Source organism: Plecotus auritus, assembly GCF_963455305.1.
Source record: "Plecotus auritus genome assembly, chromosome: 10".
Taxonomy (NCBI): domain Eukaryota; kingdom Metazoa; phylum Chordata; class Mammalia; order Chiroptera; family Vespertilionidae; genus Plecotus; species Plecotus auritus.
This window is the reverse complement of record NC_137785.1, coordinates 32,184,832-32,198,516: the sequence shown is the minus strand read 5'-3', so window position 1 is coordinate 32,198,516 and position 13,685 is coordinate 32,184,832. Positions and strand designations below refer to the sequence as shown.

The following is a 13,685-nucleotide window of genomic DNA, read 5'->3' as shown; positions in this document are numbered from 1 at the left end:
GTTAGAGAGCAACCAATGGACTTGTATGCATGCATATTAGCATAACCAATAGACACAGACACTGGGGTGGGTGGTGGGGCTTTGCCCAGGGTGGGAATGGCTGGGGGTAGGGGGGTCAAGTGGGGGAAAAGGAGACATATGTAAAACTTTAGACAATTAAAAAAATGGAACTGCCATTTGACCCAGTAATCCCACTTCTAGGAATATATCCAAAGAAAACAGAAACACCAATCAGAAAGGATATGTGCACCCCTATATTCATAGCAGCACAATTTACAATAGCTAAGAATTGGAAACAGCCTAAATGCCCATTAGCAGATGAGAGGATTAGAAAATTGTGGTACATCTACACAATGGAATACTACACTGCTTTAAAAAAGGAATTCTTACCATTTGCAACAGCATGGATGGAACTGGAGAGCATTATGCTGAGTGAAATAAGCCAGTCAGTGAAAGATAAGTACTACATGATCTCACTCATTTATTGATAATAAAGAACATTACAAACTGTTGAACAAAAATAGAGGCAAAGAAGCATAGAACAGACTGTCAAACTACAGCGGGAAGGAGGGGAGGGTTGGGAGGGGTAAGAGATCAACTGAAGGACTTGTATGCATGCATATAAGCATAACCAATAGACACAAGAAACTGGGAGGAGGGCAAGTGCCAGGGGGTAGGGGAGGCCCAGGGGAGGTCAATGTGGGGGGAGAGGCAGGAAAAAGGAGACATATGTACTACTATTTGTAATACCTTAAGCAATAAATAAATAAATAAATAAATAAGACCCCAAAAAGCTGCAGCAATCTTGAGAAAGAACAATAAAGTAGGAGGGATCACAATACCAGATATCAAGCTATATTACAAAGACACTGTTCTCAAAGCTGCCTAGTACTGGCGTAAGAACACACATATTGACCAATGGAACAGAACAGAGAACCCAGAAATCGACACAAGCCACTATGCTCAATTAATATTTGACAAAGGAGGCAAGAGCATACAATGGAGTCAAGACAGTCTCTTCAATAAATGGTGTTGGGAAAATTGGACAGATACATGCAAACGAAAACAAAACTAGACCACCAACTTACACCATACACAAAAATTAACTCAAAATGGATAAAGGACTTAAATGTAAGACAAGTCACCATAAAAATCTAAGAGGAATCCACAGGCAGCAAAATATCAGACATATGTCATAGCAACATCTTTACGATATAGCTCCTAGGGCAATGGAAAGTAAGGAAAAAATAAACAAATGAGACTACACCAAACTAAAAAGCTTCTGCACAGCAAAAGAAACCATCAATAAAATGAAAATGGAGCTCACTATATGGGAGAATATATTTGCCAATGTTATCTCAGATAAGGGCCTAATCTCCAAAATTTACAGGGAACTCATACATCTTAACAAAAGGAAGATAAACAATCCAATAAAAAATGGGCAAAGGACTTAAATAGACACTTTTCAAAAGTGGACATACAGAAGGCCAAGAGACGTATGAAAACATGCTCAAAGTCACTAATCATCTGAGAGATGCAAATCAAAACAATAATGAGGTACCATCTCATACCTGTCAGAATGGCTATCATCAACAAAGGACAAGTGCTGGAGAGGATGCGGATAAAAAGGAGCCCTCATGCAATGCTTGCGGAATGCAGACTGGTGCAGCCATTGTGGAAAACAGTATGGCATTACCTCATAAAATTAAAAAATGGAACTTCCATTTGACCCAGTAATCCCACTTCTAGAAATATATCCCAAGAAATCAAAAACACCAATTAGAAAGGACATATGCACTCCTATGTTCATATTAGCACAATTTACAATAGCTAAGATTTGGAAACAGCCTAAGTGCCCATCAGCAGATGAGTGGATTAAAAAACTGTGGTACATCTACACAATGGAATACTATGCTGTGTTAAAAAAGAAGGAATTCCTACCATTTGCAACAACATGGATGGAACTGGAGAGCATTATGCTAAGTGAAATAAGCCAGTGGAGAAAGATAAATACCACATGATCTCACTCATTTGTGGAATATAATAAACAACATAAACTGATGAAGAAAAATAGATCCAGAGACAGAGAAGCATCCAATAGACTGTCCAACCTCAGAGGGAAAGCGGAGGTGGGTGGGGTGGTTAGAGATCAACCAAAGGACTTGTATGCATGCATGTAAGCATAACACTAGTGGGGTGAAGGCATGTGCTGGGGGTTGGAGGTGGCCGGGGAGAGGTCAATGGAGGGAAAAAGGAGACATATGTAATACTATATGTAATACTTTAAGCAATAAGGAATTTTTAAAAATGAAGCTCTACCCTCCTAAAAGTAATGAAAGCTAGATTAGGACAATTTTGATTAGTCTCCAGTCACAGCATCACTTGGTCACCGTATAACGCACCTCACAGTCACAGCCAACCCTGGTTGTATAGAAGGGTCCACCCCACCCGACTCACGGTCCCAGAAGCCTAATCAGGGCAGATCAAGGCTTCCCTACCACGCGGACATCCCGGGCATGGCACGCACAGGCACGCACAACACACACGCTCTCTCTTACACACACAGACATGCAGTCTCATAATTACATCCCAACCTGACACAGCCACATAATCATGCACCCCCCCACCCCCCGCCGCCCCATCACCTTCCTCAGCAGGTGATTCACACAGGCCGAAGCCAGCTGCCTCCACCCGCACCCGCACCCGCACCCCCAAACCTCCGGGCCTCCTGCGTCCTTCCACAACCCCGACCCCGCATCCCCTCCACTCACCACACAGATCATGGTGACCGCAGGGCTGGCGTGAAGTGAACCAGAGGTCGAAGTCCATTAGGTCCCCCAAGGGGCCTGTGAGAAACGTAGCCCAAGCCGGAAAAGCGCGGACCGAGACCCAAGCCGACCTGCGCTGCGGCAGCTGGGATCTCGGGCTCCAGACGGGAAGCCCCGGGGGCTCCTGGGAGCTCCGACGCACGCGGGAGTGCGCAGGCGCAGACGACCAACCCTGGGCCGGGGTGATGCGTTTGGGTCCTAGGCGTGTGAGTCCTGGGGGCTCTGGAGAAGGAGAGACCGGGAAGCTCGGGGCCAGGAGGTCACACTAGGGAAGCGCGGCCCAGCGGAGAGGCCAAGGAGAAACCGGGGTCAAAGCCGGTCCTGGTTATTCAGAGAAGGGTGCTGGAACTGGGCCCGTGGTAACTAGACACTCAGATCTGTGGGGGGCGGGGGGGTACCTCGGGCGTGGTCCGTGGGCGTGACCGTGAGGGTGACAATCGCGTGTGACCTGGAATGAGCTCCGAGAGGGGGGATTGTGTCTGTTTGACTCTGAGGAAGCGCATGGCAGCGAAGAAGCCGCACCGGAGGGCTGGGCTCTGTGTGTGTGTGTGTGTGTGTGTGTGTGTGTGTGTGTGTGTGTACACCAAACGAGGCGGCCTCCTGCCCCAGACCGCTGCATATTGGGTGTGTGCTAGTTTGCGAGAAGTTAGGGAGGATTGTGTGAAAAGTGGACGGCGTAATGTTTCTACCTGGGATTTCTTCTGCCTTTGTCTATTTAGAGATCAGGTGTGAGTCGTGTTTGAGGCTGTAGGTGATGATGGAGAAGCGAAAGTGATTTGCAATATGATTTTGAGACTTTGCCTGGAATTATGTAATGAATGTGCTGTCTGAGATTGTGATATATATGGGATGCTGGTTTGCTGAGGTAAGTTTGATTGACTGTAAACTATGCATGTGTTTGTAAACCACTGTTATTTTTTGTGATGGAGAAACTCTGCATGACCGCTGTCTCGTTGGGTATGTAAGATGTGATTATCTGAGTAGCATTCATTAAGTCTGCCTCCAAAATTGTAACTCAATAGCTATTTAGCAAATAAAATAGAGATAAATATTGGAAAGGAAGAGGTAACAGTTTTATAATTTCTAGATGGTAAGATTCATTGCAGGGAAACACTGTATGAACTAAAAGTAATGTGTTAAAATGAAGTGTTCCATAATTAGTGCTTTCAACGCTGATATCTGTGAGATTTCCTGCTTCTGAGTGAAAGTGATGACAAGGTTAATAGCTTCTTCGGGCATTCTAAGATAATAAAGAGTATTTGGTACACTTTTAATCACAAGGCCAATCTTGTTTTAGTAATTAAAATAGTTATTTTGTGAATTAAAATATTCACTGTATCAGTCTATACTTCTGACTTTACTTAGCAAAATACTATGCTTTCTGTCTAGAAGCCTATAAAGTGGAAAGCTACATTTCTTTTCTATTTCCATACCTATACTACTAAAAAGTGTTGCTTACTATTAACATTTAAATTAGCTATTAGGAAATTAATAATAAATAGTTATTATTAATAACTGTGCTTATTACATAGTGTGAAACATGAATCAATAAAGAGATGAAGTAGAGAAATAGAAAGTCCAGATATTCTCAAGCAGATAGGGATATGGAATATATGATAGAGATGGCATTTCACATAAATAGAGAAAATATGGATTATATGTTATGTAGTATTGCTAAACAACAAAACACTGGATAAAATCTTCACAAAGCAAAAACACTTTAATAGCTATATGAATAACTAAGAAAATGTATTTGCAACTTTAAGTAGGTAAAGGGTTAATTTACTAAATTTAAAAAGATAATATCAACAAATTAGGAAGTAAAAACCCATGGAAAAAAAGAGACATATTATAAGAAAATGCCATCACATAAAAGAAATAAAAGCTTCTTTAAACTTTTTTTAAATTTTTATTTATTGATTTTAGAGAGAAGGGAATGGGGAGGGAAAAACAGAGAGAGAGAAACATTGATTTGTTGTTCTACTTATTTTGGTTGATTCTTTTATGAGCCCTGACTAGGAATCAAACCCTCAACCTTGGCGTATCAGGACAACGCTCTAACCAACTGAGCTACCCAGCCAGGGTCTTCTTTAAACTTATTAAAAGGAGCTTATTCTCACTCATAATAGGAATATGTATAATAGAATTATAATATTGATAGCAGAGATTGAAAAATTATTGTCAGCTAGCTGCATTCATCAAGGTATGAGAAGGTATTCTTATGCACTACTGGTGGTGGTATAAATTGGTAGAAAGTTCATGAAAAAAAAAACCTGGAAATATATAATAAACCCATCCTCTATGGAAGATGAAAGTAGATCTGTAGAGGGAATGTTCCCCCTCTCCAAGCCACAACAGATTCCCCAGAATTTATTCTACTCCACCAAGAGATTAGGTTTCTGGTGTTGGTGAGGCAGCAAGATTTATATGGGATACAGAGTGGACAAGTGCTGAAACAGTGAAAATTGATGTAGATTTAACTGAGTTATTCTGGGAAATCTAAGTCAAATATGGTTTCATTTGGTTTCTTGTATCTTCCCATCTCTGCCTTTTCAGGACTCTTCCCTTTCCAAAAAAAGAGCTCAAAAGAGAAGGTTCATTTCTTGCAAATCTCACAGCTATGCCTCAGGTGAGATGATGTTTCCTCTCTTTCTGAAAAACTTGTTTTCAGGTTATATGAACATTTATTTCCCTATTCTAAATTTCCTGGATATGGGGGTTGGCTTCCGTGAAATTAGTCTCTAGTAGGGCTTAGATTGGGTAGCCTAGGTACAAAACTGAAGGAGTACTCTCAGAGCTGTGCATCCCTAAATTTTACATCATGGCTACCTTGCCTGCCTCATCCTAGTTACAGCCCTGTTCCGAGTTTCTCTTATTCCAACCAGATAAATTTAAGCCTTCCCCAAGTGCACTTTCTAGTTGAAGCCAATGTTCACACATAGATTGAGTATATCATCATCATTTCTGTCTTCTCACAAAAGTTACTGCTGAAACAGAAATGTATTATCTTGATCTAAATGGGGATATATTACTTGAATGAATCTAGTCTAGACACGGATTTGAGATCTAAGTTGTGAGGAGTAAAGGTGCAGACATGGAAAAACCTTGATCATACCCATTGACCTAGGTTTTGCAGTTATGGATAGCATTATGAGTTTGTGATAAGATGTCCTGTTTTGTGAAGTTTTCAGGATATAGATTTACTTGCAAGCTTATCAGAAAACTGAGATTTTGCATTTCTCCTCTTTGATTCCCCTATTTTATCCATGTCTGCCAGCAATTTCTACAAACTGTGGCCTGCCAGTGAAAACCTTTCCAGTATGTCAATGCTGTTATAGATGCCTATATAATAAAGAGGTAATATGCAAATTGACCATCACTCCAGGACACAAGATGGCCGCCACAAGATGACCAGCAGGCGAGGGCAGTTGTGGGCTATCAGGCCAGCAGGGGAGGGCAGTTGGGAGGGACCAGGCCTGCAATATCTAGTTTTCACTAGTTGCAATCACTTTTGGATGAACTAGAGTATGCCCTTACAGGGATCAGTGTCATTCAAGGATGTGACTGTGGACTTCACCCAGGAGGAGTGGGAGCAACTGGACACTGATCAGAAGGCCCTCTACAGGGATGTCATGTTGGAAAACTATTACCACCTTATCTCTGTGGGTAAGGAGAACTCCTTGAATCTTTCAGTGTCATGCATCTCCTTTCAAGAGTTTCTGAAACTTAATGGAACTTTGAATTTTAGGGAACATAGTTGGTGAATCCCTTTCTGTTAGCAGAAAGTCTGGTATGTTCTCACTTGCCTGGTGCAAGGTGTTAACTTTGGTAAGATGTTAATGTATACCTTGTTTGCTGCCTTGAAGCTATATCTTTCTCTTCTTTTAATTATTTTGAAGCCCAAGGACATTAGGTTAAGTCTCATTTTTTAAAAATTTATTGAATTTATTGGGGTCACACTGGTTAATACAATTATATAGGTTTTAGGTATACAATTCTATAGTACATCATCTGTATCTTATATTGTTTGTTCACCATCCCAAGTTAAGTTTCCTTCCATCACCATTTAATCTCCCCTTTACCTTCTTCTGCCTCCTCCCATCCCACATTCCCTCTTGTAATCACCATACTGTTATCTGTGTCTTTGAGTGTTTTTCTTTGCTTAATCCCTTCACCTTTTTTACCCAGCCCCAACCCCTTTTCCCACTGACAGTTGTCAGTGTGTTCTCCATATCTGTGAGTCTGTTTCTATTTTGTTAGTTTATTTTGTTTGTTAGAGTCCATATACACTAAGTGGCCAGATTATTATGATCACCTGACATTTGTAGGCATAATTAGCTATAATTTCACGCTGAAGTTGCTAGAGGACCAGACCATTATAAATAGGGAATCAGGTCGTTTACCACAACAGAAGTGATTTTTTTTTTTCTGAAGATATGGGTAAACAACGCGATTTAACAGCCTTTGAACGTGGGATGATTGTTGGCGCTCGGAACCATGGAGCGAGTATCAGCAAAACAGCTGAATTCGTTAAATGTTCAAGAGCAGCTGTTGTTAAAGTGTTTAAAGACGAGACTGTCAGCTGAAAATCTGGGTCTGAACGTGCGAATTGTGGCCGTCAGCGACTAGTCAATGTTAGGGCAGAACAGAGAGTGGCAAGACAGGTACAAGACAACAGAAGGGTAACAGTGCATCAAATTACTGAAGATCTTAATCAGGGACCCTCTCAAATGATCTCTGAACACACAATAATAATCTGGCCACTCAGAGTGTGTGTGTGTGTGTGTGTGTGTGTGTGACACACACACACACACACACACACACACTCTGAGTGGCCAGATTATTATTATCTCTGAATGCATAAATAATCTAGCCACTCAGTGTATAAGTGAAATCATATGGTACTTATCTTTTCCTGACTGGCTTATTTCACTTAGTATAATACTCTTCAGGTCCATCCATGCTGTTGCAAAAAGGTAAGATTTCCTTCTTTTTTACAGCTGAGTAGTAGTCCATTGTGTAGATGTACCACAGCTTTTTTATCCACTCATCTACTGATGAGCACTTGGGCTGCTTTCACATCTTGACTATCCTATCTAATAAAAGAGTAATATGCAAATTAACCATCACTCTGTTACACCCACAAGCCACACCCACCAGCCAATCAGGAGCGAGTATGCAAATTAACTCAACCAAGATGGCTGTGGCCACGGAGAGAGCAGAAGGGAGGCTTGGGTTTCCCTGGCAATGGAGGAAGCCAAGCTTTCCAAACACCCTGGCCGGCCCACTCCAGGCTACAAAGTTTCAATTATAGAAGATAAATAAATCCCAACAGAAATGGCTGCCACCATGGAGCGAGCAGAAGGCTTGGCTCTGCTCCAGGCTACAAAGTTTCAATTGTAGAAGATAAATAAATCCCAGATACCAGGGCCTCCACTTGGGTCGCCAGGGGGTGTGGCCGGCCTGCAAAGCACCACAGGCCCCTCACCCAGGCTGCCCCATGCCCCAAGGGAACCCCCACCCTGATCTGGGACACCCTTCAGGGCAAACCAGCTGGCCCCCACCCACGCACCAGGCCTCTATTCTATCTAAAAAAAGAGTAATATGCAGATTGACCATCACTCCAACACACAAGATGGCTGCCCCCATGTGGTCAAAGATCCTGCCCCCATGTGGACACAAGATGGCCACCACAAGATGGCCAGCAGGGGAGGGCAGTTAGGGGTGACCAGGCCTGCAGGGGAGGGCATTAGGGGTGAACAGGCCTGCAGGGGAGGGCAGTTAGGGGCAAGCAAGCTGGCAGGGGAGCAGTTAGGCATCAATCAGGCTGGCAGGGGAGTGGTTAGGGGGTGATCATGCTGGCAGGCAGAAGCGATTAGGGGCAATCAGGAAGGCAGGCAGGCGAGCAGTTGGGAGCCAGCAGTCCTGGATTGTGAGAGGGATGTCCGACTGCCCGTTTAGGCCCGATCCCACCAGGATTGGGCCTAAACGGGCAGTCGGACATTCCTCATGGGGTCCCAGATTGGAGAGGGTGCAGGCTGGGCTGAGGGACACCCTCCCCGCCCCCCGCCCCGTGCATCCTCTAGTCCTATATAATAAAAGGCTAATATGCAAATTGACCAAATGGTGGAATGACCCGTCGCTTTGACACGCACTGACCACCAGGGGGCATACGCTCAATGCAGGAACTGCCCCCTTGTGGTCAGTGCACTCCTACAGGGGGAGCTCCACTCAGCCAGAACCTGGGCTCACGGCTAAGGAGTGCAGTGGCGGTGGCGGGAGCCTCTCCCACCTCTGCAGCAGCACTAAGGATGTCTGACTGACGACATCCCCGAGGGCTCCCAGACTGCAAGAGAGTGCAGGCCAGGCTAAGGGACCCTCCCCAAGTGCACAAATTTCGTGCGCTTGGCCTCTGGTTGTAAATAATGCTGCTATGAACATAGGGGTGCATATATTCTTTTGAATTAGTGTTTCAGATTTCTTTGGATATATTCCCAGAAGTGGAATTGCTGGATCATAAGGCAGGAATCATGCTAACTGATATCAAACTATGCTACAAAGATACAGTAATCAAAACAGCATGGTACTGGCATAAAAAACAGACATGTAGATTAATGGAACAGAATAAAGAGCCTGGAAATAAGTCTCATTTTTTTATTATCAGGGTTTCACATGACTAAACCTGATATGATCTGCAAGTTGGAAGAAGGAAAAGAACTATGGACAACAGAGAGAATTTTTTCAAGTCAGAGTTATTTAGGTGAGTCTGTACAGATAAAGACCAGTGAACTCAGGTATTGACACCTTTAAATGGTTTTTAGAGATATATATGTTTTTTAATTGTGGTAAAATACATAAAGTTTACCATCTTAACTATTTTTAAGCATAGAGTTCAGTGGCATTAGTGCAATTATTACTACCATCTATCTCCAGAAATATTTTCATCTTGCAGAACGGAAACTCTGTACTCATTAAACAATAACTCCCATTTCTCCCTCCCCTTTGGCCCTGACAACCATCATTTTACTTTCTATCTCTGTGGATCTGACTACTTGTAGGTATTTCATATAAGAGGAATCATATGATATTTGTCCTTTTTTGTGACTGACTTATTTAATTTAACACTAGAGGCTCAGTGCATGAAATTTGTGCACGGGTTGGGGGGGAGGTGTCCCTCAGCCTGGCCTGCACCCTCTCCAATCCGGGACCCCTCGGGGGATGTCCGACTGCCGGTTTAGGCCCAATTGGGATTGGGCCTAAACCAGCAGTCAGACATCCCTCTCACAATCCAGGAACACTGGTTCCTAACCACTCACTTGCCTGCCTGCCTAATGCCCCCAACTGCCCTCCCCTGCCAGCCTGGTCGCACCCAACGGCCCTCCCCTGCTGGCCTGGTTGCCCACAACTGCCCTTCCCTGCTGGCCTGGTCGTCCCTAACCCCCTGCCAGCTTGATCTCGCCCCTTACTGCTCTCCCCTGCTGCCTCATGGCCCCTAACTACCTCTGCCTTGGCCCCCACCACCATGGCTTTGTCTGGAAGGAAGTCAGATGTCCAGAAGATGGCTGGTCGACCTGGTCTAATTAGCATAGTACCCTTTTTATTAGTATAGATTATTATTAGTATAGATAATGTCCTCAGGGTTCACCCATGTTGTAATATGTATGTCCTTCCTTTTGAAGGCTGAATAACATTCCTTTGTATGTACATACCACAATTTGTTTATCCATTCATCTGTCAGTGCTCATTTGGATGGCTTCCACCTTTTGGCTTCTGTGAATAATACTGCTACAAACATGGGTGTACACATATCTATTTGAGTCACTGTTTTCAGTTCTCTTGAATATATAACCAGAAGTAGAATTTCTGGATTATACAGTAATTCTGTTTAATTTTTTGAGGAACTGCAATGCTGTTTTGCATAGTGGCTGCACAACTAAACATTCCCACCAGCAATGTATAAGGGTTCCAGTTTCTCCACATCTTCACCAACATCTATTATAGTAGCCATCTTACTAAAGGCTTGAGATCTTTGAAGAGCCTATTCATGATTGACTTCCATAGCTCTATAGTCTAAATTTAGTTTGAATATCATCCCCCATGTAAGTGCTTTCTTTGTTGCCTTAGTGCATAGAGATATTAGTTGCCATTACCTTACCAAGAATTCATGTTTTGTAGATATAAAGTACATAGAGATCGTAAGTGTAAAGCTCTTTGAGTTCTGACAGAAATAAAAGCTATGTATCTCACGCCCCAGTCAAAATAAAGGACACTTCCATTAACCTATTAAGTTCCGTCAAGCCTCTTCCAAGTTAGTCCCTCCCACTAGGACAATCACAGTTGTGATTTCTACCAGCATAAGTTAGTTTTGTCTATTTTAGACCTTTTTCATGTATACTTTCTTTCACTCTGCTTAATGTCTGAGAGATTTATACATGTTTTTGCATTTATAAGTATTTTATTTTAATAGTAAAATAGTATTCAATTATATGAATTCACCAGTTTATTTATGCCTTTCCTAATAATAGACATTTGAAATGTTCCAGTTTGGGGCTATTGTGAATAAACTACTATGAACATATTCTAATGCACTTCTATGGACATGTATGTGCTTCTCAGTAGAAACCTTGCAGTTGATATTGCTCATTCAAAAGGCAGTATAAATTTCACTTTTTTAAGAAACAGTCAGTTTTTAAGTTACTACACCATTTTAAACTTTTACCAGCAATATATGAGAATTTTGATTGTTATCAATATTTTCATTTTGGTCATTCTGAAAGGTATGGAAGTATATTTTTGCAGTTTTAGTTTATATTGAAACCTTTTCAAGTACTTTTTATATTTTCTTCAGAGGTGCCTATTTAAATGTTTTACCCACTTCTTATTGGTTAATATATTTTTCCCTTGAGTAAGAGGAATTTTTTATGTAGTCTGGATAGAAGTCTTTTGTTTGTTATAGGTGTTGCAAAAATTCCTCTAGTCTGAAGCTTGCCTATTCATTTTAATGGTGCCTTTCAATGAGCATAAGTTTTTAACTTTGAAGAAGTCCAGTTTATTATTCTTTCATTTATAATTATTTCTTTGACCTATCAAACAAATATTTGCCTTCTCCAGGGTTGTGAAGATAGTTCTCTGTATTTTCTTCTAGAAATGTTAGTTCTGTGGCCCATCTCATGTTATAATGTAAAGTAAGGGTAGATAGTCTGTTTTCTTTCATATGGATATCAATTTGTCTCATCACTTGTTGAATGAAATTGCTCTGTTGATCATAAACTAGTGGCCCAGTGCACGAAATTTGTGCACATTAAAAGGGGATTAATTAGAGGAAATATTTTAATACTAGGGCCCAGTGCACAAATCCGTGCACCTTGAAAGGAACTATGGGCCGCGAGGCTGTGGTAGGCACAGAGGCAGGTCTTGGCTCATCCACCGCACCCCTGCCCAGCCCCTCCTGCATAGCTCTGGTTCCCTGTCTGCCAGCATCCCCGCTTCAACTGCCTCCGCTCCCACATGCTGAAAGTGCTGGCCCCATTCGCACCCGCTGACAGAGTGGAGCGATTGGGGCTGGCACCAGCAGTGGATGCAAGCGGGGCTGGTGCCGTCAGTGGGTGCAAGCAATGGCTGCTATCCTGATTGCCCCTCGGGAGCAGGGGGAGGTGGAGAAGCCCTCAGGGGCGATGGGGGCCAGCAGCCGCTGCTCACACCCACTGATGGCGCTGAGTGATCGGGACCGGCTTCAGGTGCGAGTGGGGCCGGCGCCAGCAGCAGTTGCGAGCGCCAGGTGGGATCACGGCATGTAGGAGCAAAGAAATTTCATTAATCACCAGAGGCTCACCCTGATGACAGCGACCAGTGCCCCGCCTTGGTCTGGCACCCCCACTCACCTGCTCCACCATCCCGCTGCAGCCAATGCCCACCATGTTCCACACATGCCCCTTGGTGGTCAGCATACATCATAGCGACCGGTTGTTCGGTTGTTCTGGTTGTTCCACTGTTCGGTCTATTTGCATATTAGCCTTTTATTATATAGGATATAGAATTGCTGTTTGCCCTTTCTCTATAATAGAAGTGTCAGAGATGAAAGAAAATTAGTAAAATGTATATGAAAATCTTCCTCCTGTCAGAGTCTGGGGCGCACCACGGGACCCAGAGTCAAGTCCCTGCCCACCCACATGTGCCTCAAAATCGCGCAAGACCCAGACCTGGCCACCTCCCCCGCAAAGGGCTAGATCCAGACCCAGCTGGTCCCACCCTTGTCAAGCCCCGCCAGGCAGGGGGCACAGCCTCAGGTCCCCTGGCCCAGCGCCAGGGCAGAGGGTGCTGCATGAGGTCCCCCAGCCCGGGCCGGGGCGGGTGCCGCGCCATGAGGTTCCCCCGTCAATCCCTGCCTGGTGGGGGATGTGGCTTGAGATCCCCTGTTAAGCCCTGCCGAGCGGGGGGCATGACCTGAGGTCCCCCGTCAAGCCCCACCAGGAGGGGGGCGCAGCCTGAGGTCCCCTGTCAAGCCCCACTGGGTGGGGGCGCGGCCTGAGGTCCCCCGGCCCAGAGCAAGGGGAACAGCCTGAGGTCCCCCGGCCACCACTGGGGTGGGGGGTACACCTTGTGGTCCCCCGTCAAGCCCCGCCAGGTGGAGGGTGCAGCCTCAGGTCCCCCGTCAAGCCCCACCAGGAGGGGGGTGCCGCTTCAGGTTCCCCTGTCAAGCCCCGCTGGGTGGGAGGTGTGACCTGAGGTCCCCTGGCCCTGCACTGGGTTGGGGGGCACACCTTGAGGTTTTCTGTCAAGTCCCACTGGGGCAGGGAGCGCAGCCTCAGGTCCCCTGGCCCAGTGCCAGGGCGGGGGCCGAGCCATGAGGTCCCCCAT

The 13,685-nt window shown here is 44.4% G+C and overlaps 1 protein-coding gene across 6 annotated transcripts in view; it reads left to right on the top strand.

Moving 5' to 3' along the window:
- The first annotated feature begins 2,934 nt into the window (after positions 1–2,934).
- The window catches only part of ZNF382 (zinc finger protein 382), a 69,825-nt gene continuing 59,074 nt past the window's right edge, over positions 2,935–13,685 (top strand). For 2 of the 6 annotated variants that reach the window (XM_080644790.1, XM_080644787.1), the window contains exons 1-4: positions 2,979–3,187; positions 5,385–5,457; positions 6,368–6,494; positions 9,493–9,588. In XM_080644790.1, the coding sequence (XP_080500916.1) occupies positions 5,449–5,457; positions 6,368–6,494; positions 9,493–9,588 (232 nt within the window). In that variant the 5' untranslated portion in view covers positions 2,979–3,187; positions 5,385–5,448. Of the gene's footprint in view, positions 3,188–3,254; positions 3,694–5,384; positions 5,458–6,367; positions 6,495–9,492; positions 9,589–13,685 lie in introns of those variants that run through there. The other 4 variants (XM_080644791.1, XM_080644788.1, XM_080644792.1 and 1 more) reach the window with 4 other exon arrangements.